The sequence below is a fragment of the Homalodisca vitripennis genome, chromosome 3 (assembly GCF_021130785.1).
Source record: "Homalodisca vitripennis isolate AUS2020 chromosome 3, UT_GWSS_2.1, whole genome shotgun sequence".
In the NCBI taxonomy this organism is placed as follows: Eukaryota; Metazoa; Arthropoda; class Insecta; order Hemiptera; family Cicadellidae; genus Homalodisca; species Homalodisca vitripennis.
Genome location: NC_060209.1, coordinates 197,182,631 through 197,208,883, shown reverse-complemented (window position 1 = coordinate 197,208,883; position 26,253 = coordinate 197,182,631). Strand labels below are relative to the sequence as shown.

Genomic DNA, 26,253 nt, shown 5'->3' with positions numbered 1-26,253 from the left:
TAACCAAACTACTTGTAAACAAAATGGGCTATTTACATCCATCTCTATTACCAATGGATGGTTTTCATAAAACTAGAATTGCAAACTGTTATTAACCTATATATATTTGACTCAGTATTATACATTATGAAATATATTCAATCTCAAACTTTTAGCAGAGATCTACATAGCCATAATACCAGAAATAAAAATAATATTGTAATGCAACATTGTAGGCTAAGCAAAACCCAACAAAGTCATATTTTAATTTCCCAAAAGATTTACAACAAATTGATAGGTCTAGTTAATAAGTATTCTGTAAATATTTTTAAAACTAAGCTATATAACTGGTTAATACAGAACCCATTTTATGAACTTTCAGAGTTTTTTAGTATTAATGATATATATTTCTAGATTGTCCAATTGCATATTCCAATTTGTTAATCTAGTGGTTTAAAGCTTTCATCTGTATACTGGAATTATGTTTCATTTAACATCAAACCTAAAATATATGTACAGTATTTTTATATTTTTATATATTAGAGTAATATCTCTTTTGACTATGCCACTTAGGTGTATTTATGACTTTGTCAATGCATTTTGTAAAATGACAATAAACATTATTCTATTCTATTCTATTCTATTCTTTGACTGCACCAGGTCTGGCTGTAGCCTTGACAGAGTTAGGCTTGGAAACTTGAGTTACTCTGTTCGAATCAGCAACTCGCACCGACTCAGTGGCCTGAGCCTCCAACTCTGCCAACTGAGACTTTTGCAAGGCATTGGTCCTCTGCAGCCTCTCTATCTCCAACATCAGGTCATGCTCTGAAACCCACGATCGTGTAAATGTATAATTCCTCAATAGGTGGATTCCAAGGTATAACTGAGTCGGCAGCTAACAATGTGCGGAGTTGATGCACACGGCCTTCCAACAGCTCTTTAAGGTACAAAGAAACCAATGGCTACATGGTGGATAGCAATTTTGATATTGTTAACCAGGAAAAGAGAAAGTTTTTTAAAATAAAAATCTTAGTTGAGAGCATCACGTTACATACGATACCAAAGACAGGCCACTGAGGTATAGAGCTCAGTGAGGGTAATTGTAGCAGGAGGTAAAGATGATCTTGTTATTTCCTCAGGGGATGTAAACTGTAGAGCCAAATATATTACATTAGGGGATGTTTGATTTGTTGAGTACAGCTGCTCAAGCTTAACCACATACCAGTGTACCGATTGTATTAAATAGTAATTTTGGGGTAACTGGATTACCGGTGGAAGGAGTAGGCCCAAAAGAATGATAAAGACTGGACAGTACAAAAAGCCTTCTATCAGCGAGGCGCGCATCGCAGATGGGAGAGTTTGATAACGAAATTGAGAGGTGAGGTAGACGTGCCGTACCTCTCGTCTCAGTTGATCTGTAGTAATGGTAACGATTAAAGCCTTTGAAAGTGTTTAGAGTTGTTTCTTGCTAATCGTCATCGAACCTGCGGATGCTTTCAGCAATTTAATTCTCTAACACTGAAAAATATCTTTAATTCTCTAACACTGAAAAGAAGTAATTTTAATATTCTCTAACACAGAAGAATTTTTATACAAATATTGTTGATATTTAAATTAAAGTAAAGAAATTAGTAACATAATAAAATAGTATTTTGAAGATAAATTAAAGTGAAGAATTGCCAGATCAGATTACAGTGTGAAAGTTTTGAATTTTGAAAATTGAATAAAAGACAAACTGTGAGAACTTTGTACATTTTTTGAGTGACGAATATATTACAAGTTTAAACTTAAAAGTCATCAAGAAGTTTTTATTTTAATTTTAAATCCAGTGATTATTTTCAAGAAGAAGTTTTATTTTAGTTTGAACTTTATTAATTTCAGAAGATTTTCGTTTCCTTTTTGAACCTTCACAAAACTTAAATTTCAAAGCTAACCCCCATGTGCCAGTAAAACGGTACACCAGTATAAAGCAAACTAGAGTTTAACTAAAAGATTTATTTATTTTATTCATTCACCTAAATTAGTAATGGATATCAGTGACTCAACTACAGCCGATTCAATCCAAACATGGCTACATGAAATCAAGAAGCTCATCAGTTGACTCACATCAAAAGCATACCTCGCAGAACAAAAAGCTAATGCAACATGACGTTACTGTGCCATTCACATATTTTAATTTTATAATAATAATTCTTATTTCATGTCTTCAAATGGTTTATAAACTATGTTTTAGATGAATATGGGATGAAGAAATATCACATAGCTTAAAGAACAAGTCAATACATCACACTCACCAATGATTGTGAGCTCGTTGATGCGATCGTGCATCCTTTTCTTGTCTTCCAATGTGATTTCCAAGATCTTATCCACACTCAGCTTGTCGGAAAGGACATTGGCATTTGTCATCTTCAATTCTGTTAATTCCTGCTCCAACCTCTCCACCTGGAGAATGCGCTCTTCTAGTTTTTCCTGGAAAAATGTTTTTGTGAACTACTAGTTGTTATCAATACAAAACCAAACAAATATACTATTTTTCCAAGATTAAAATTAAAACAAGCAATCAGTTCCAATTAAAAATTGAGAAGACAACCTAAAATTATATTAAAAGTGCAACCTCTTCAAGTTCTTCAACAGTGCGGACCCCTTAATGTCGGTTCTCTGGGTAACCTGGATCAATTCAGGAAAATTTTAAATTAGCTTTTTGTCATCCACTCAGACTGCGAAGCATGGGACTTGTTTATCAGTAGACTGTTTGCAGAACTTAATTACATCATAACATGCATGTATTGCAACTTGTTGCGATAAAAATGCAGATAACAGGGAGTATGATACTGATGGAGAAAATACTGCAAATATCGCACTTATAAGTCATGCAGAAGTAGCATCTCATTTTCGTGAGTTAATAGTTTATTTTGAGCAACAAGAAGAGACAACGTCGGCTGAGCTTCTCATGTTAAAAAGGCTGTGTGACCACACAACACGGAATTGGTATTCAAAATTAACGCAACTCAAATTAAGAAAAATTCTTTAAGAAAAATTATACTGTATATATTGTACTTTATTTGATTGTGATATGTATTTTAAGTGTTTTTCTGCAATAAACAAATATTGTATTGATTGTTTGTAAATTGTTTTTAACATTCTCCGTTTAACCCTGAGTTTTGTTATGTCAGATCGGCTGCGGTCCGGGATAGTTCAACTTAACGAGGTTGCACTGTAATTGAAATAAAAATGTATGAACAACAATGACATAACCAAGATTATAAATATTAACGCTAACATTTTGATTTATGTTATTTTAAACTTTATCATTTCAGGATAAAATTAAAATAAAATCATAGAACAGGAAAAAAAAACACTGCTACCCTCTGATCAATAAAGACTCTGCCATAGACTCTCCTCAAAAATACTGTAATAAAATCTCCAAATTTTCAAACACAAATTATTATTCAGGAGCTGAATTCTTGTAAACAGGAAATTGTGAACTTGAATACTGTCATCACAGTGTTAGAACAAGACAAAAGGACGTTAGAGAATAATTTGACTGAATTAAAAGCCCAAAATTCAAGGTGTATGCACTGTTTTCCAGTTTTTCAAGATGCCCAATGTAATAACAGGAAGAATTTCTAAAAAGCCTATCCAACAAGATAACACAGCTTTTCATGTACAGTGCAGTAATCAATTTGGGTTTTATCGCCTGTTGATGTAAATACTCCTAAATCTATCCTCAATAAAAATTGTAGTAAAAACAAAAAACTAGAAAAAACAATACTGACTAGGCCAACATCTCCTGAGATCCCAATCCCTCTACAGCCTCAAATAATAATCGATAACAGCCCTTCACATCCCTCCACTGCAATAATAAATGAATCCTGCAAGGCTCATCATAAGATTTTGTTGTGTGCCGACAGCCATGGACGTGATTTGACTTGGAACTTAAATAAATTGATTAAGACACATCAAACAGTAGGTTTTTGTAGCCCCCAGTGGTAGAGCCAAGCAAATTCTTAATCCAATAAACATTCAAGGGGAAAAAACTGGACGAAAAAAGACATTTTGGTGGTGTTTTTGTGGTACTAATGACGTCTCAAGGAATGAGGCAAATGAAGCAATAAATATAATCAAAGACACACTTGAAGAACATTCAAATCAAATATAATACTATTAAATATTCCACATCGATATGATTTAGTGCAATGGTCATGTGTCAATGAAGAAGTTAAGAGGGACTAATGGTATTCTACAAGAAATAAGTTAATCAGTATATAATAATGTCAAGTTGGTGAAATGTACATGATGCTGACAGAAGACTTCATACTCGCCACGGTCTGCATTTCAATCATAAGGGAAAACTGTGGCTTGCAGACAAAAATTTGTGAGGCAGCTAAGACTTTTTGTGACACCGCTGAAGCTTCCCGGAGCCAGAGTCCAACCAACCCGGATGGTGTGCAGAGGGATACCGAGCCGCAGCTACAGGAGGAGACAAACAGCATCGGGTGAAGAAGAGGCAGCCACAGTGTCGGGAAACTCCACATCAATAATTCTAGATCCGTTAAAGTAGCATATGTTGATCTAATAAATGAAATAAAAAATTTTTCAATGTTTTCCATCTAAATGTTCAGTCAATTTAGGAAGAAAATTGAAATGTTAGAACTTTTATTAGAATCACTAAATTGTAGTATTTTAACACTAAATGAACACTGGCTAGTCGTAGAAGAAAGTCAGCTTTTTGTTCCTCAATGAAGGGTATAGTCTTGCAAATATTTATTGTAGGAAAACCCGCCATTAACTAGAGGAGGGTGTGTAGTACTTTTGTAAAAAATGGATTGGCATTTACCAACCTATTGATTTGAGGAAAAAATGTTGTATTGATACTGTGTTTGAAGTAACTGCAGTTTTATTGAGTAAGACCAACATTACTGTAGCAAAACAATATATCGCAACACCAGGTTTAGACCTCGCTTGCCTTTCTGTCCCTCTTTAGATAGTTGTGTTGGTTTCCTGTACAAAAAGTACCCTTCCAGACATATTATTATTTCAGGAGATTTTAACATTGATATTTTAAAAGATGATTTAAATACTACAAACTTTCTCAATACATTACGCTCTTTAAATTTATACTGTTTAAATCATGAACCTACAAGAAATGTAGCTTGTCTTGATAACATTGTTACCAATATGTTTAAAAATGATATAGAATGTCAGATCATCGAGCCTCATATCTCTGATCACTCTGGTATTTTAGCAGTCTTCCACGACTTTATGGGTAATGATCCAAACAAACAAACATATTTCAAGCGAATGAGGGACTTAACTTCCCCAAAGCAATAAGAAACTTTAGAATGGTGCTAAGTGAGGTTGACTGGAATTTCTTAAAAACATACTATAGAGTTTGATTTAGCTTTTAATGATTTTATTAACTTTTTGACAACTTCTTTTGAAGAATGCTGCATGATAAAGAAAATAAAAGTAGATTTAAATAAAAAAATATATGTAAGAATAAGTGGTTTACACCTGAGCTGAGGTCATATAGAGATTTATGTTATGTATTTGTTATGATTGCTATAAGAATAATAAAGGTCTTGCTGAAGAAAATTTATATAAAGATGCATATTTAAATGCTAAAAGATGTTATAAAGTAAAAAATAAAACAAGCCAAGTTAGAATCTCATGAAAATTATATTCTTAGTTCTAAAAATAAGTGTAAAGCTGCTTTGGAATGTTATTAGATTAGAAGTCTAATTTAAGACCTGCAAATCAGGAAACAAAAATTGATTCAGAAATTTTTAATGACTATTTTTTTAACTCTGTAACAATATCAAAATGTAAATAATGTAGCGAGTATAACTGTAATATAGCTGCCATCCAGTTTTTAAATAGGTATATATCTAACATGAATATTGAGAATAACGTTTTTCCACTGGAAAGCAGATTCCTTTCAAAAGATTGTGCTCAAGTATGTTTCTAAATTGAGTTCCATCACAAAGTGAAGATGTTTATGGTTTCTCCAACAAAGTAGTCAAGGAAATAATAGATATTATTCTAGAGCCCTTAACACTTCTTTTTAACATGATGCTTGAGCAGTGTTTTTTTTCCAGATACTCTTAAAGTTGTCAAAGTTGTACCTATTTTTAAGAAAGGAGATAAATTGTGCCCCTCTAACTATCGCCCGATATCATTAGTTCCTATATTTAGGAAGGTCTTTGAGTGCTGTATAAAAGAACCAACTGTACAATTACTTTGCTGAGGGAGAACTAATAAGTAAGGAGCAGTTTGGTTTTTTACCTGGTAAAAAGAACACTATCAAAGCAGTTTGAATCAGTTGTTGAAAAAAATCTTAAGAAGTTTTGAATGTAAAGATATATTATCAGCCACTTTAATTGGACTTGTCGAAAGCTTTCGATAGTATATCTCATGATCTGCTTTTAAAAAACTTCTTTGTTACGGTATACAGGGTTAAAAGAATTGAATTTAATGACCTCTTATCTAAGTGATAGGAAGCAAATGGTAGCTCAAGGTTCTGACGTATCAAAGCTCAAATTAGTTCAAATGGGTGTTTCCCTCAGGGCTCGGTCCTGGGGCTTTTTTGTTTATTGTAGCTATAAATGATTTTGCTTTTAGTGTACCCTGTATGTCCGTTTTATATGCGGATGATACAACTTTACTCAATTCTGGTAAAGACCTGATTAGCTTAGACTTGGTGCAAGGTAATGCAATGAGGGTTAGCTTGTGATTGGTTTAGAGCAAATTTCTTAAATGTAAACAATAGTAAAACAGAGAATATTTATTTCAGTTTAAGAACTGCTGTAACAAGTGGAAGTAAATCAGTTAAACTGTTAGGGGTACATTTGGATGACAGGCTTAGTTGGGATACTCATACAAGTAGTCTATGTACAAAAGCTATCTAGGGTAACATACTTATTACGTAAATTAAGTTTATGTGTAAGTAGAGAAATGTTAATAACATCATATTTTGCCTTTTTTTCACTCACTCTTGTTTATATGGAATACTCTTTGGGTAATAGTAGTGGAGCCCAAGAGTTTTTTATGTGGCAAAAGCAAGCTCTAAGATTGATTAAGAATGTGAAGGGTAGGGAATCTTGTCGCCCGATTTTCAAAAGAGTTCTCCATAATGAAAGTATCATCTATGTAAATATATTGTTGCTTAATGAGAGTTAAAGAAAAATCTAGACAAATTTTGAGGTGCGTCAAGACATCCATAATTATAAATACAAAGAGCTAAATATATGTTAAAATTTAATACCAGTAAGACTTGAAAAATTTTAAAAAAGTCACTGCTTTATGGAGGTGCAGTTGTTTAATAAATTACCTGATAGTGCATGGACAACAAGTCTAAATAAATTTAAAACAGTTCTTAAGAATTGGTTTTAAGGTTGCACCTTTTTACTTCTGTGGATGAATTCTTAGTCTGTGATACAAGTACAATAATTTTCTGATAGTCTGTTTTAAATGGTCTGATATAGCTTTTTAAACTATAAATGTTGTTTTAATTTGTACTTTGTTTATATGTTAGTTTTAATTGTACCAGTTTGAAATCTTTTAATTTAAGCTCAGCATTCTAGTCACAACTATTTTAATTTGTTATATTCATTTTTCAATGTAAATTTTGTGATAAATTATTCATTTGTGTTTCCTATTTGTAAGTATTTGAATTTTAGCACTGGTGAATATTTATTATGCATTTTTTTTTTATATAGTTTTAGAAAGTAAACCACTTATGTATAAACTTACTACAGAAAAAACATTACTTATTACTGTGTTATAAACCACCATAGAACTTTAATAGATTATATATATTTATATTGTCTGACAATGTCTATTGTACCTTTGTGTATTTAACGACAATAAAGCTTCTTGATTCTTGATTCAATGACAGTAAACAGAATGGAGATTATGAAAACAATAAATTTTACATTTACAGAGAAAATTAATGCTATTGTAATGGGATTCAGCAATCATTAGTTGCTCTAGTTTTTTTCTGTTATTAAATTAATCAAAGTACCATGAACTTGACTACATTGATTACCTAATTAATTGCAAATTCAAAGCCATCTCTGAACGCTTCCATTTCCAGCTCAGCTGTCCCGGCTAAACTCGGGTTTGCGGCATTGAACTTACTAAGAAAGACCTTTAATTTTATGTGCATAGAAATCTTGTGCTTCCATTTAAAGATTATCTTCTGACTTCTTGTGGGCCATCCCTCTGAGGAAGCAGTGGGTGACTAGGTATGTATCAAATAAGATTTGTATGTCCAGTAACTTTACTGTACCAAGGTTTTATAACTCCTATATTAAATCTTTTCAAAATAATTTACTCATCCTCTGACTTTCTGGACACCTTAAATGTTACTAGTTTTTTATACTTGAGCTATCTTTAATGGAACTCACTCCATTATTTCTTAATTATGGATAAATTACCTCTCAAAGTATCACAAAGTCTCTTCGTCTCTCTAACCTCTCACCAAAAGTACAAAACATTTTCCCCCACACAGCCTCAAAGAAAATGTCTTATTTTTACATGAGAATAAAATTGAGGATTACTAAAACCAACAACTAATAAATTTAGCTACGTAAATAAAAGAGAGGAGAATTTTGTACATATTATAATAACTTACTGGCCAGTAAATCTTAACAACAGGCAATAGATTATTTGAAAGTACAAGACTCATATCATTGACTATTTACACAGGCTTTTTATGTGAACCCTCCCCTCACCCAACACTATAATGCAAACACAAAAGACAGAGGTACACAAAAAAGCTTGTGACCTCAAACATAGAGAGTATGTACAGAGATACAGTAGTTGTTCTCATCCTCTGCCTAGCTTGTAACAGTACCTGCAAGTTTAACATATTTTGTTGGAGTTATTTTCTGCACAGCAACACTTCTTACTTGCTGTCACTGCGGGGCGTCTGTGTAGACGGTATTCCTCTTTTCCTCTAGAATCTGGTTTCTTCTCTGCAAGCTCCATTCGCCCGAATCATGGCCTCGTGTTGTTTCTGCTTAGTCTCTGTTAAATAGTCGTTGGTCATTAATACGAATAACGGTTGAGCAAAATTAAGAAAACACTTAATTTAGTTACACTTTTCATTGTATCTAAAAACGCAACCACGTATCCACGTTTTAGTAAAAACAGGGTCAGGTGTACTCCTTTGTATATTGTAAAAAATATATTATATATTCAGAAGAAATAACGTAGGTAAGTGTTGAAAAGCTGTCTACGAGACATTATTAAAACTTTTAGGACGTAACACTAAAAGCAGATTGTTTTTTGTAACTTAAGCTCATTAGCGAGCCGCTAGGACCATCTACGCATGATAAACTATATTGTCAGTGATGCAATGGGTTAATATGCACATAATATGATTCCTGTTTTGTCTGATTTAAAATTGTTTTACTTTACTTAATTAGGTATCCTTTCTCCGACAAATATAAAAACAACCAATGATTTGTCACTAACTACATGTTTCAAAGATAACACTCCATACACAATTTAATCCAAAAGGGCCATAACCAATGAATTTTAATTTTTATTTATGTTCTGGTTTATGTCCATACTTTTTTAATGGTTAAGTTTTTAACAATATTAATTTTTGGTACTTTAAGAAAATGTTAAAGAATTGGTTTTGTATCTTTGAACAAACATTAGTTGAATATCAAACACATACAATTGCTAATCCAACACCTAGACTATTAAATATTAACTGTAATACATACATAACAACAATCAACATTCTAACAAAATTACCTAAATATAGAGTAGCAGCAGGGACACTGGTTAAAAATTCCATCTGTTAACAAACTGAGTCACCTTCGAGTTGCTCACCCAGTGAGAGTTGTTATAATGTAACTATAGCAACCTTTGTGAGCAGACGACAGTCGAGCAGCTGCGGTGAGCAGCAGGGACACTGGTTGCGAGCAGCCATGAGTGGGCGTCCATCTGTTAACAGCTGAGTCAGCCTCTCTATCTCTGCATCTCTAGTGTTCACCTGTGAATAATTTATAATGATGTAAACTATAGCAACCTTTGTGAGCAGACAGCAGTCGAGCAGCTGCGGTGAGCAGCAGGGACACTGGTTGCGAGCAGCCATGAGTGGGCGTCCATCTGTTAACAGCTGAGTCAGCCTCTCTATCTCTGCATCTCTAGTGTTCACCTGTGAATAATTTATAATGTAAACTATAGCAACCTTTGTGAGCAGACGACAGTCGAGCAGCTGCGGTGAGCAGCAGGGACACTGGTTGCGAGCAGCCATGAGTGGGCGTCCATCTGTTAACAGCTGAGTCAGCCTCTCTATCTCTGCATCTCTAGTGTTCACCTGTGAATAATTTATAATATAAACTATAGCAACCTTTGTGAGCAGACAGCAGTCGAGCAGCTTGTTTTTGAAACTCTCAGGGACACTGGTTGCGAGCAGCCATGAGTGGGCGTCCATCTGGTTAACAACTGAGTCAGCTCTCTATCTCTGCATCTCTAGCATTTGCTCTTTGTCCACTTTCGGTTCCTCCCTCTTTTTATTTGGTCCTGAAACCCATAATACAGTTCAGCCACCCACATGACCACATGAACAAGAGCTAAGGCAACAGTCAAAAGGTCTGATTGAGATTTTACATTACACTTACTAAAACCATGCACCTTTAAAAAAAATTGACAATTATAAAATTTAAGGTTGTAATAGGTCTATCACTTTTTCTTGTAAAATTGGTGTGTTTAAATTCAAACCTCAACAGTGTCTAATAATAGTTCAGAAATTGGTTCACAATATGACATTAAAATTCAAATACATTAGAATATATTCTAAAATTTAAAATCCGCAATACATAATTGAGACGACCTCACAAATGATAAATGCAGAAGTATGGAACAAACCTTTTATTTCTTTGTTATTTGTACAAAATAGACAAAAATTCTAAAATACAGAAACTAATTTGGCTTTTTTAACTCTACAAGCACATGTTCAATCCCAAACGACCTATAAACTATAAAGATAATAAACTTATATAAATTCATAGAATTGACAAGCCTCTAGCATTTGCTCTTTGTCCACTTTCGGTTCCTCCCTCTTTTTATTTGGTCCTGAACACCCATATACTGTAACAAATCATAGATTCATATATGAATTTTTTTTTAAAGTAGTATAGTGCTATATTTTAATATAGTTCGGCCACTCACATGAGCAAGAACTAAGGCAACAGTCAAAAGGTCTGATTGAGATTTTACATTACACTTACTAAAACCATGCACCTTTAAAAAAATTTACAATTATAAAATTTAAGGTTGTAATAGGTCTATCACTTTTTCTTGTAAAATTGGGTGTTTAAATTCAAACCTCAACAGTGTCTAATAATAGTTCAGAAATTGGTTCACAATATGACATTAAAATTCAAATACATTAGAATATATTCTAAAATTTAAAATCCGCAATACATAATTGAGACGACCTCACAAATGATAAATGCAGAAGTATGGAACAAACCTTTCATTTCTTTGTTATTTGTAAAAAATAGAAAAAACATTAGTTTCTAAAAAATAAACTAATTTGGCTTTAACTCTACAAGCACATGTTCAATCCCAAACTATCTATAAACTCTGCAGAAGATAATAAACTTATATAATTCATAGAATTGACATCACACAAATCAGTTTTGGGAAACGAAATCTCAAAATGTATTTTGATAAAACTCTGCATATTCAGTTCTAATCTAAACAAAACAAAACTACAGAAGCACCCTACTACTGTTTACTATTAATAGCTCACACACATTAGTTTTGAGTATGCAACTGTATATCCACATGCACTGACTACCAAAAACATGCACCTTGGTTTTTAAACACTCTACATACCAACTCTGAGCTGTTGATCTTACTACCATGTTTTACTATTAAAATACATCACACGAATTAGTTTTTGAGCATGCAACTGTATATCCACATGCACTGCCTACCCAAGACATGCACCTTTGTTTTGAACCTCTACATACCAACTCTGAGGCTGTTGATCTTACTACCATCTTTTACTATTAAATACATCACACAAATCAGTTTTGAGCATGCAACTGTATATCCACATGCAATGCCTACCTGTTGCATGCACTTTGTTCTTGACACCTCTATACTCCATCAACTTGGCAGATTTCTGGGCCAGTTCAGTCTGCAATTGTGTGATCTTAGAGGCATGTTGAGTGCAGAGATATTCTTGGAGTGTCCGTTCTTTCTCTAATCTCCGTATTTCCTTCCTGAGCTCTAACCACACCAATTTTATTAATTACGTTATAAACTACCAGGACTCAGGAAGTATGATTACATCAAGTTGTGGGATTGTGAGACTACTTGACTAATACACATAAATTAGCCACTTTAAGTTCACTTAAAATAAAATAATGGCTTTTTAAAGTTCGACTCAATGAAGAAGTACAGTATTTCATCATATTACCGAGCTGCTTATTATGTTACTTTACTCATTTTTCTGTACACATTTTATGCAAAATATAAATATTTTGTATTGTAGGCTAAATAATTTGTTTAGATCACAAACAAATAGTAAAAATGTCTGATTCTTAGTTATCTTAAATATAACATTCTTGAGAAAATTCAAGGGTGGGCCTATGGCACGAAAAAATTATCTGAATTTTAAATATTACATCAGAGAATCTACACATGATATGAAATACATGTTACGATTTTGAATATTAGAGACTTAAAAAAGCACATTCGTTGAAGAAGATAAGGAATATTCTTCAAGTCTAGTAAAGGTAAGCCTGCTCTTCCTAAATTCTCTATTTAAAACTTGAGTTTATGTTGTCTTTAATCATAAATATCAACCAGGAATATAATACACTAAATGGTTTTGTTTTATTACCATTAAAGCAAATCTGGCTAGTAGAAACCCAGCCAAAACCTTCAAACCACTCTTAGCCGTGATAACAATTATACAACATAAATATACATACTATATTCTTATAGTTATATATATATATTATACATATATAAGATCAACAATAATTAGTTAACATCTGTTTGCCGTTGAGAAGCAGATGTCCATGCATAACCGTAAAAGATGAGTGGCAATGCATGAATATCGATACAAATAATAAATAAGAACACAAGCTAAATATTATTATATTGCATCCCTAATATATACATAAAAAACTTGAAGGGAGGTGTAACATGCTTATAACATTTCCTACACTTTTTGTAATAAACAATTTATTGTATCAAAATAAATTATTGATATATTAGCTATCACAAAATCAATCTACTTCTATCGACTGAGGTGGAAAATGGACGGATCATCCACCTTTTCGAGCAAGAGCTTCAAGTCTCTACCCTTCTAGCTACTGAGCTGAAAATAGCCAGATCATCCCAGTAGGAAACTTCATGCCTATAGTCTTCTACCTATTGGGCTGGAAAATGGCCAGATCATCCTTGCAGGAACCTCATGCCTCTAGCCTTCTGCCTATTGGGCTGGAAAATTGCCAGATCATCCCTTCAGAAACTTCATGTCACTAACCTTCTAGCTAATGAGCTAAAAATTGGCCGGATCATCCACCTCTTCGTGCAGAAGCTTCACGTCTGTACCCTTCTAGCTACTGGGCTGGAAATGGCAAGATCATCCCTGCAGGAACTGCATGCCTCTAGTCTTCTGCCTATTGGGCCGGAAAATTACCAGATCATCCCTGCAGGAACTCATGTCTCTACCCATCTAGCTAGTGAATATACTTACAAGGAGCCAATGATCAATAATCCATATTTTTTATTATTTAAATTCAAATTCGTCCCTACCCTTTTTTATATTATATTAAAGAACTAGTGGACTGTAATTTATTCTTTTTTAAAGTACATTTTATTGTACATAATATATCAGAAAAGAATTAAGCATTCACTAAATTATTACCTAAAGGAAAACATAAAACATTCATGTATTTTTTTCATATAAATAATTTAGTTTAAGTTTACAATTTTACAAATTTTTGAACTCGTGCATAACTTACCAACTTTAGTATCTTCAATAGCTTCCCTCGATTTGAGCAGCTTCTGGCGAAGATCGTTGTTCTCTTTTATCAGTTTGGCGTTGTCAACCTTGAAAGGTCCAACTCCTGCTTGTAGCTCACTGCAAGCCTGTTCAGACAGAACAGTTATGAAAACATCTTTAATGCTAATTGCTCATGCCAGGGAAACAGTGTATAACTGTGTGGAATAAGATTACAATTAGGTGAGGCCTTAGGATTCATGAACAGAAATTATTTACGAAGCATGTTCCAGGAAATTGCAATAGAAACTGAAGTTTAAAAGAAAACAGCTCTCAAAGCATTACTTTCAGGAATAATTAAAATGTTAGAACACATTTGTGGAACAGGAAAAGTTGAATTCAGTGGACCTTGAAATTAGTGTACTGATGGCCAACCAATCCTGTCTCAGGCAGGTTTAGGGAAAATCTTGAGTTTAACATTGTTTATGCTATTTTAGAAAGTAAGCATGTAAACCATACTAAAACATTGGACATTTTATAATTTCTTGTAAACACTCCTAAAGTTAGGTTACAAATAACACAGTATACATAATCCTGTAAAATTAAATTACTACAACTTTTAGTACCTTTAAGACTGAGGTTTCTTGAATTCTTGATCAAATTCTAATTGAATGCTATAAAAAGGGATTATGGTTTTAACGTATACAAACAAATATGGTTACCTTTCATTCACGTGGAACACAATTCAACAAATTTTAAATTATACCTATATTAAAAATGCTTGGGTGGTTTTTTTTTTCTTTCAGATATTGAAATAAAAATAGTAACTTAATCTGAAGACCAATTTTCAAACAAATATACAGTTAGAGTACATAAATTAAAATGGATTTGGATTTAGAATGTTTACATCAATCAGCTGATTTGAATCTGGAAAAAGCAAACATATTAGTATTAATTTTCTAATAATAAGTACCTCCATACTTTGTTGAGCAACATTTTTGTAATGCTGCAAGCCCTTCTTTGTGTTTAAGAGATCTTCCAGAAGTTTGTCAACAAGAAGGACAGATTCAAATGACAGTGGTTGTAAATATCCAAGATCATCCAATTTGTTCCTTATTTTCAGATAGTACTCTTCAGTGGGAGTCATATTATCCTGCACATTTGCAAACAAAACACGTTTATTTATCATGCAAGTATTTTATTTTTGTTTCACTTTATATTATTTTTTTCTATGGCAAACACCAATCGATAGGAACTATTCAAAAAATTTGTCACCCAAATATGGGAAGAATTAGTCCATGTAGCCAAAAAGACAATGATAAGCATTCAAAATTTTTATTTAAAAAGGTATAAAAATTTAAAAGGCCATTTTTCTGTACTTGGACTATTATTCTTCGCATATTTAAACAACTAAGTAGTGTAAATGCTCAAAACAAAAAAAAATACTTGTTTCTTATTATAGCCCATGGAATAATCAGACAATTGGCTATTCAACAATTGGTTTTGGAAAAACAATCTGGAAGAAAAGTATCCAAAAACAAAGGGCGCCAAAAGACTCATTTTCAATTTTTGGGACCGTCTATGTAAAGTGAATCATTGTGGTGATCTCTCAAGTTTGTTAAATCCAAACATCGATTTGAACAAAGCTCACCAATTACCAGTCAGATTTTAAACATCTGACAAAAAAATTAACGCTAAAAACGTACATTAGAAAAGTAATCTTTTTTATGCTTCATTGAACAACAAAACTATTATTCAAGGATGCTATTTTTAGAGTAAAAAACATTGCCCACGGCTTCACACACAATTTCCTGTTGATAATCAGGAACATCATGGGTGTATTCTTTGTAAATGTCATTCTAATTACTCCTGAGATAAGTCATAGTCACTAAAATATATTCCCATCTCCTAAATCATTTTAGATTTTTTAAGTTTAAAGAACAATGTTATGGGACCCTGAAGTTGGAAAGTTTAACAGTTTTTAAAAGTATCATATTTTAGTCACTAAAATATACACCCATCTCCTGAATCATTTTAGATTTTTTAAGTTTAAAGAACAATGTTTTGGGACCCTGATATCAGAGACTGTTAACAGTTTTTAAAAGTATCCGTAAAATAACTTGAATTTCTTTCCAATATTTCATTAAATTTAATTGAATAGCTCCAACGATTTCAGTACCTAACAACTGAACTACTTTAGGTCAGTGTGGTGGAATCTTAATGTCGAAGTCCTTTGCTTTTCAGTAATTAATAATTGTGCGTTATATAGTTATAATAATATGTGCGTTTTATATATATATATATATATATATATATATATATAAAGTATCAGGGGAAGGCGTATTTTAGATTCATATTATGTCATTGTTCATGTTTAACAGCTTCAGATATTAAGCGATATTGCTGTGCTTTATTTTAGATTTGCACGTATATGAACCCCTCTGGTTCAAAACTAATTATATTTCTGACACAAAGTTTGAGTATGCCTTTTTGCCCCGATCAATAAAATATGCCAAAAAGTGTATACTTTCGACCAATCTAGTATATTTCAGATATCACAGTTGAGTTTGCTTTGTAGCCCCGACCAAGAAGATAATACAAATGCAGGTCTGAGAAGCCTACTTCTGTCAAAAAACAACTAAGGTGCATTTTATAATTGTCTTTAAATCTGTGGTAAAAGTTAGATAGTAACTTTGTCTTTGGTATTTGTAATAGAGTATTGATCAACAACAATATACCTTACTTAATGTTGAAATAAGGAATGTTGTGACAATCAGGTCTACTCTATGCTTTTAAGACTATAAATGTAAACAATTATGCAAATATTGAAAAGAACATGGAAATTTTAGATATTAAAAGGAAAGGAGAAAAATTAAACACAAAAGAAGAATTACATATCTATCTAAATTATAATAAAGATACTCATAAATAGCAATATAAAAAATAAGACAAACCAATTTTTTGAAAAACGTAAAATATTACAAAAAGAATGTTAATCAAAATTACAACTATGTCATATAAATTTAACATCTGTTTAAACTTTAAACGGTCCATATGTGTATATTTAGTTGTTTATTATTTGCTTTAGAAGTTAATGTACACTGAAGATGGCTGAATGCTAAAACACTTGTATGATAAATACATGTTTTTAAAAAGGTTTTAGTTAACTATTTATTATACTCAAATGTAAAATGGTAGTTAAATTAATTATAAATATGGTTCTGGTGTCATATTACAATTTTTACACAGAACAGTTGATTACATTTAACCTACTCTTTCAATTAATAATATGTGTTTGCAGCAATGCATTTCTTTTTTTAACAATATTTTATTTACAATCTTTTACAACAAACATTAAGTACATATTTATATGGGTAAATTATTACACAAAATTACAAAAAAGTTAACAATCTTGACGCACACAGTACAAATGATTAAATTATGACATTTTTGTATATTAAAACCGAACAGGAAGGTCCAGTATGTAACACCTTAGAAGACTAGTCACACACGGGATATTGTCTAATAAATTCACTGCCAGATGATTAGGATGATTATTTAATTTGGCTACATATTTCTTGTTCATTTGGATTTTTAAATCGTTATGCAAAGTTTATTTTAAATGTACCATAGAGCATCTACAATTTGTCTTATAACTTTTACCTGAAAACCTCTTAATACTTTCTATGTTAACTAGAGTTGCTAGCAATAAGTATACTACAAAGTTGCATGCCTTAAGTCTATATAGGTTTTAAACTTTGTTTGTACAAGAGTAATTGTTTTCCACGGTCAGTTGGAACCTTTTACCAAGAAACCAATTCAACTTACAAGATTCTAGATTTAGTTGTTTTTTTATCCATATGTGATGATGCCAATTCAGACTTCTATCAAAGTCCAACCCTAGATATTTAACAATCTGAACTTTTGGAATTATTACAACATTATTGAGACTGACTTGAGGACTCTTTTTATGTCTTAACAAGAACATAACATCAGTTAATTTGCTTTCATTGACATGTACCCTCCACTTTTTTTAAACACTAGGCATCATCAACAAGAACGTTTTTTTAGTTTTTTAGAAGCAAACACAGCATGAACGTATAGCATTATTGTCTGCAAATGTAGCAATCGTCTCAAATCGAAGTTGGTACGTCTGATGTAAATAAAGAGTAAAGAAACGGGCCAAGAACGCTTCCTTGAGGAACACCTGATTTTATTGGTGTCGAATACATAATAATTCCATCAAATTTATCTTGAAAATGTCTCACTTAAATATCATTTCAGAATAGCATACATTGTATTTGGTAAACAGCGCTTCAATTTAAATAACAGGCTAGGATACCACACATTATCAAAAGCTTAGCTTATATCTAAAAAGTCTGACAAACAAAATCCCTTATCTTCAAGTATTTGCCTGAAACAAATTCTATGGATTTGCTGTAAAGTAGAATGCTGCCTTCAAAAACCAAATTGGTGATCCGAAACTAAATCACTTAAGAAAAAGTTTCTTGAATAATTTTGAAAAGATTGGCAGCAACTTATTGGTCTTTACAATGACGCAATATGGGCAGGTTTCCCTGATTTATGTACAAATACTATTTGTACCACTTTCCATAATTTAGGAAAATACTCCAGACATAATATTGCACTAAATATCAAGGTAAACAAAACAACACCTTTTCTAGAGAGTTATTTATTTAGTATAGGTCTTGAAATCAAATCATACCCAGGAGCTTTTTGAGGATGTATATCCCGAATTATCCGATCTCTGACCTCAGCTAGCGTAAAAGATGGAACAGGCAATGTTATATAATGAGGGGAATCTAAAAACTCTAATATTTTATTGTCATCATTTTAAGAGTAATTGTGGGTATGGTTTAAACACATTGGAAAATTTATATAAAAAGGTATACGCTTTTTCATTACTGCTTTTTGCCGATGAGCCATCTCCATTTTGTAATGGTGGAAAGTGAGTTATTGGTCTTTTCAAATACTTGATGACTTTCCACAGAGAACAGTCAGTCGTGTTGGTAGCAGTGAGATCTTTAGTGTATTAGTTAGGCTAAACCACTCATTCCTTACGTTTATAAATTTTTGAGGAAGATTTCTTGAGGCACGGTTTAGCCTTGTTTTGATTTCATGACTTCTTATACTTTGCCAAAGGTGTTTAAGTCTACGCTTTTGTCTTCTTATGTAAACTGGATAAATTATATTATCGTCCAATTTTGAGACATATCAGATGTTGATGCCCAAACGGTGTTCTGAATAACTGTGTAGAGGTTTTTGTTCACCATTTATTAAAGAAAAGTTTTATTAAATAATTTGAATAATACATAATATACAGGGTGTACATAAAGTCCTGCACGGGTATAATATTTTCTGAACGATAACAGATAAATAAACAAGATTTGGTACATCAATACTACACCTAAAAATCTACTTTTTGAAGGAACTATCAGTTTTCTGTAATATCATGGGGACGTCCGCAAGGAGTTCAGAAGGAAATCTTAAATAGGAGCATAGGTCAATATGGACATCATTTTAAAGGGCTTATTTAGCAGAGTTTAATGCCGCAAACCGCACTCAAAAAGATTGATCCAGTACAAAATGGCGGCTGTTCGAAGAAATTTTACTTGGTTACATTTTATTAGTAGCCATAACCCAGTAAAGCAAAACTGCAACCAAACAAATACTGCAGCTAACTACTACATTATGCTTGTCAGTTGTACATAAGTGAATTATGACATTAGGTTATCCTCAAGGGTTACAAATTTGGTCCTAATATATTGATAAACAAACCTGATAACAGTAACAATTAGAAATCTCTTATCTTTGGGTCGCATTTAGGACTTTCCTATTAGCAGTTATTCATAGTAGGGCTATTCTAGTTTCTTGTTTTAGTAGTGCTGTCCATTTTATCAGTGCGCTTTAGTACAAAAGAGTTTGTCGTATGCTTTTAGTTCTTCATACATTATGTCGCTTGACGAACGTGAACGTATAACACTTCTTATGATGGTTGGTTGGGAAAATAACAGACGATCACACGAGGAAGCATGCCATTTATTTAATGACTACTTTCCACGGCAGCCAATTTCTAGAACAACTGTAGGGAGAACTGTTCAACACTACACTTTATGGAAATAGGAAGTGTTTTCCGATCGTCATAGGTCGCTGAGATTTCTAATTGTTACTGTTATCAGGTTTTCCCCGTTATCAATATATTACCAAATTTGTAACCCTTGAGGATAACTAATGTCATAATTCACTTCTGTACAACTGACAAGCATAATGTAGTAAGTTAGCTGCAGTATTTGTTTGGTTGCAGTTTTGCTTTACTGGGGTTATGGCTACTAATAAAATGTAACCAAGTAAAATCTTTGAACAGCCGCCATTTTGTACTGGATCAATCTTTTTGAGTGCGGTTTGCGGCATTAAACTCTGCTAGATAAGCCCTTTAAAATGATGTCCATATTGACCTATGCTCCTATTTAAGATTTCCTTCTGACTCCTTGCGGGGACGTTCCCATGATATTACAGAAAACTGATAGTTCCATCAAAAAAGTAGATTTTTAGGTGTAGTATTGATGTACCAAATCTTGTTTATTTATCTGTTATCGTTCAGAAAATATTATATACCCGTGCAGGACTTTATGTACACCCTGTACTATAAATGAATTTTGTGGTGATCATAACTCCGTGACTCCGAGGATGTCAGTACCACCGCAGTCGAAAACGCATTTCTCTTAATTAAGGTAACACTCATCCCTTCACTACTGTACTGAAAATTATTTTATATATATATATATATATATATATATATCTTTACGTATATTTCTTGTGTGCGTGTGTATGACACTGAACTCCTCCAAAACGACTGGACAGATATTGACAAAATTGTTTGTGTGTGTTGAAGGGGATTCAAGAATGGTTTAGATTTACAACTCTGTCCAATTTAAATTGTTTATTTAATTAATGTTTTATTTATAAATTCTTGTTGATTTTGGAATGTTATACCTTTGGTCCGGCAGACTGCGCTATGACACGTAATACAAAGTGAACTGATACTTAAACAGCTGTTAATACTTTCAGCTGAAGTTCATCAAAGAGGCAGAAACATTTGTTTACATTTAAAATTTAGAAAATTAATTGTAAAGTGCTTGATCAGTAGTGTAATGCAGATTGCATAGAGGAAGTTATTGTCTAATTTTAAATTTAGATTGCACCAATGATCAATAAACTATCTAATGCAATGAAAATACTATTAAACGCTGTTATAAAAACCACCTCAATGTACAAAGCCATGAATACGCACATAAGGTAATCAGCACGAATCGAATAAGCTAATCAAATTTGGTTAGATCGAAGGTAAATGAAGAGTCAAAAGAAGACGCTTTATGATCGAAATTGGTTTTCGTTGATACATTTTCTTGATCGGAGCACAAGGCAAACTCCACAATAATACTGGAAATATATTTATTTTAATATTAATTTTAACAGATCAAATTTGATTCTTTAAATCTAATTAGTTTATCGAGATATGTCCAAATAAATTATTGTACTGAATAACTTATCAACAGCTAGCAAAAACCAAGAAAGATAGAGGAAGGAAATACGGTACATATACCTTCATAATGTACCTAAGAGGCTCACGAAGGAACGAGTATAAATTATCTTAGGAATGTTTAGAATGTGATAGAAAAAGAATACGCTAATATACTTTACTGTTTTTCAACAGGAAATTGCGTGCGAAGCCGCGGGCAACTGCTAATATATATATATATATATATATATATATATATATATATATATATATACACACACATGACATTGCAATCAAAAGGATTGAGAACTTTTATATAAGAAACTTTAGCTTTAATAAACAAATAAAGGCACAAAAAAACTTTGGTCAAAAATCACTCATTCATTCCTTGATGCAGCACAAATGTGAAACATTTCATAGGCCTAGAGTTCAACATTTTCTAGCTTCTTTATGAAGTTTCAAATTTTTGTTCATGTTTAACGTTGGTAAGTTACCACTCATATATGTAGCAAACTTTATATAATTTTTTAAATACATATGAGATTTTTTTTAATGTTCTGCATTTTCTAATTAAAATGTGAAAATTAAAAAAGAGCATTTAAACTCATTCCGATTACAAATTATTCTATCTACAGAACAGCTCTTTGTTAATTGTAATAGGCGTAATTATAATAATATTCAAAGTTATGATCAGAATTTTGTCAGACAAATCCCATATTTTGTTATTTTAATAAAACTTTACTAAATCACTCATTTTTTAACTAATTTACATTAATTAATTTATGATTAATTATACAGATATTTCTCAAAATTTGGGGCTAATGGGCTAATGGATTTTAAATACAAAATATTTTACTATTTTTTTTCACAAACACTAGACTTAAAAAACTAGGCTATATTTTCCTCTTGCACATAAAAGGTGAGTTAAAATGGAAAAAAATTATTAGCCTACCAATAATAAATATATATTATGAGGAAATAAAAATATATAAAGCAATGCCAAAAATGGATTTTTATACATAATAATACAAATTAATCTCTACTTACAAAAAGTATTTATTGGCAAAATAACAACACCAGCTTAATATGTACCAATGAAAATGTTATCAAAATTAGAAGTTTTTAATAATGACAAAATCACACTCTGTTATAAATGAAATAAAAGTTATATTACTTGCAAGAAATTTTGCAAGCAAGGTATTGTTGTATTACAATACCACTAAACTGCAGAATACCTCCAAAATAAAGGATAAAGTAGGAACCAGTCACAACTAGTCGTTTGCCACCAATAAATCACACAAATCATAGTCATAAAGAAATTCATATTGGCCCTGTAGAAAAAGAAACAGATGTTCGAAACTAATGTTCTTGAACAAAGAAATATCCTACACAATGATATGTACCTCATATCTATTCCAAAAAAACTTTCCATGATAAAGAGATAAAGTTATTCATGTGTTTGCTAGTTGAGGCAAGCAGTAGTAGCAATGTAATGTTTGTACTGCAATTTTATGTGTTTTTGGCATAGATATACACATAATTATACAATAAAATATAAATGAAATCAAACCGTGAAGCATCCCGATAATAAAAAATAAAGTTTTACCCACTAAAATGTAATTCAATAGCAAAAGGTATATTAAAACGATGACTGCAGATAAAACTGAACCGACTGTTTGCGTTTATAGATACACTCTAATACAACTAATTGCTAGTTGGAGAGTTAGGCCTTGGTAACCAGTTTTTTATAATAAAATATGCTTTAGGACTGCCACTATGTACAGTATTGGGTAGGGTACGATAAGCAGACCCGGTTCTTTGTATCTAAATTGGCAAAGGATATTACTTAATCATGACCATCGATACGATCAATCAATACTGATTAATTATTTTGAACAATTAACTTAAATAATGGGTAGGGTACGATAAGCGGACCCAGTTTTTTATATTCGAAATTGAAAACCGATATTAAATATTACTTAATCATAACCATCGATATAATCAATCGATACTGATTAATTATTTTGAACAATTAACTTAAATAATCTATATCAACAGCTGTAAACACTTTCAAATAATACACGTAAGGTAATATTTTAATTTTAGATAAGTAACATTTTTTATTATTAAAAATGGCAGTCAATTTTAGAAAACTACACGGCATTGCTTTGAAAGATGATAAGACATGTTTTTCGTTGCTTCAACATGATGGACTCGTACCGAAAAACCCATTATGTGAAATTTGTGAGAAAGAAACAACTGTAACTGTGAGAGGAGCAAATATGGTCGTCTTCAGTTTTCCTAATTTTGGTTATAATAATTTGTTTGATAACTGTAAATATTAATTTCATATTTTAATTTAAAACATATGATTGTTATTGAGGACTATAGATACTTTTATATCGATTGATAGTCTAGGATTTGAGATGAGAACATTAGGTATTGATGATTACATTCTTCCATATAAAAAACTGGGTCCACTTATCGTACCCTAACCTACAGTATTTTATGAAAAAGGTACATAGCGATATATAATTAAATATTGTATACTTTTTAATGGATTTTATTAAATATCATTACAAAACTAGATAAAATGGACCCTCAGTTAGAGGTTATTTTGTGTATTAGGCCTAGATGGATTAACTAAATTATATCAGAAAAAGTTGTATACAGTCAAAGGCAGTAAGGTATGGCTGAATTAATATAACATTCAGCAATCAAGATGTATATATATATATATATATATATATATATCCCATATAGTCCTAATGTACTCAAAATAGTCCATCTTAGCCAATTCATGTCATATCATAACCAAACCATCATCCTTAGGATTACTAACAATAGTTTATTCCTACCATGCACATAATTAATAATATAATAGAATAAATAAACTAAGCAGAGATTACCTAAATAGATTTTATTAAGGCGAAAAATTGAAAGTGTTAATATGAGTTACAGTAGAACTAACATCTAAGTAGAAGTTATCACGAATTGTGGAAATAAATCTGACACTTGCTGCAGAAGGAGTTGGAAACTGTCAAATAACACGCAACGCACATAAACATAATCACTATCACGAACGTAACCTTTTCTTTACACTTTATATGATCGATAAAAATCCCCAACTACAACCAATTTACATAATCCTACTTTAATTTTCAAAACCAAACCTTTAAACCAAATATAGATAAATTTGAAATTAATTTTAAGTAAGATAGATTTAATTAGCTAATCAAACCTACCAAGCAAAATTGTTCCCGCCTGTTTTTTTTTTTTATTTTGTTTTAAATTAGTAATACAGGGCTTGTTTTAAAATACATGAGAACATTTATATTTTTTAGGGATGGGTTTCATATCAGAGCTACGCGTATTATGTTATAAATATTATATTATATCAGCAGTAACATTTTTACACTAACTGTTATTCTATAAATAAATAATAGAAATTTCAATTTATAAATCTGATATTTGTAATTTCAAATCCGACTGCAGTATAACAATCGGCCACCACCATAATTGAATCATTCATATTCATGATTATCTAAATTACTAAAACTGAAATGTCGAACCGAATTACCTACATAATTAATTTAACAAACCAAAATAAAAATATGGAGGAGAACGTATTGCTTCCATTTGGGACGCAGAAAACAAGGACCAATCGTCATAATGACATGTAATTTTTAAGGTAAGTCAAATAAAGTCTGTTGTTCCTTATAATGTAGTTTTTAGGTCCCGGTAAGGAAAACTCTTCCCAAAACAGTGACCTCTCGATGATACAAAAGTCCCGTTATAAAAATTAACACTCAAACGTTTTAACATTTAGATACTTTTTACTGTGCTAACAGCTAATGACACGAATAACACTTGTACATCGCCATTGTACTTGTTGCTATTACTGAAATACCATACAAATTATTTTACTTTTTTTGAAATAGTTTATGAACAATATTATTATTATTTAATACATTAAAAAGAGCTGGAAACAATTAATTGTAAATAACCATAATTAGAATATTTTTATTTTGATAGTTTATTTATTTCTGATCAGTAACTTAGTCTCCTAATTAGATTGTGATAGTGCCCGCTTCCTATATTTTATCGGTAAGAAAAGTCAAGATGTAATCTAATTCCAGAGATGTTAATGGTTTCTTTGAAGAAGGGTAAGTGAATGGTGGAGAAATTAAAACATTTTCTTTCTTAAATTTTCAAACATATTTTAAACGTTGGTCGTCATAAAACCGAAACATTCACTGAATATATGATCGAATACACTACTATTACATTTTGTACTGTTAGATCAATGTAATAGCTTTATCGTATGTAATCATGGTGCGTTACCAAACAGAGTCAAAATATCAACACGAACATCATGAATTAAAACACGTATCTTCGAAGTCTTTATTGTTGTCTAGGATATCTTGATTACAGTCTGTAGCACTTGTTTGTACTATTTGCTTTGATTAGAATTTGTAAAATCTCTAAGCGATATCTGAAAATAGATGGCATAAGAGTAAATTACTTACTCAGCTGAGATTCACGGCAGTATGCAAAACATCCGCACGTTGGAACAAACATACAACGACTACTACCATGCATTATCTTCATTTTTAACAAGATATTTTCTCTTAATTTATTACGTCGCCGGTAAACGGTAATCTTACCGTCGTAACTTCTGTAGCGCATTGCTGTCTAGCTACTCAACAACCAGCAACCTGCCCAGCTTTCTTTGCACATCTCCTCT

At 31.8% G+C, this 26,253-nt stretch overlaps 1 protein-coding gene across 1 annotated transcript in view; it reads right to left on the bottom strand.

The window, feature by feature from the left end:
- The window catches only part of LOC124358540 (centrosomal protein of 135 kDa-like), a 144,725-nt gene extending 119,991 nt beyond the window's left edge, over positions 1 to 24,734 (bottom strand). Inside the window, exons 1-8 of the mRNA XM_046810839.1 lie at positions 24,416 to 24,734; positions 14,940 to 15,119; positions 13,989 to 14,115; positions 12,079 to 12,240; positions 11,021 to 11,073; positions 9,860 to 10,315; positions 2,274 to 2,448; positions 637 to 804 (exon numbers count right to left, since the gene is read on the bottom strand). Of these exons, the coding sequence (XP_046666795.1) occupies positions 637 to 804; positions 2,274 to 2,448; positions 9,860 to 10,315; positions 11,021 to 11,073; positions 12,079 to 12,240; positions 13,989 to 14,115; positions 14,940 to 15,113 (1,315 nt within the window). The 5' untranslated portion in view covers positions 15,114 to 15,119; positions 24,416 to 24,734. The remainder of the gene's footprint in view (positions 1 to 636; positions 805 to 2,273; positions 2,449 to 9,859; positions 10,316 to 11,020; positions 11,074 to 12,078; positions 12,241 to 13,988; positions 14,116 to 14,939; positions 15,120 to 24,415) is intronic.
- Positions 24,735 to 26,253: the final 1,519 nt, after the last annotated feature.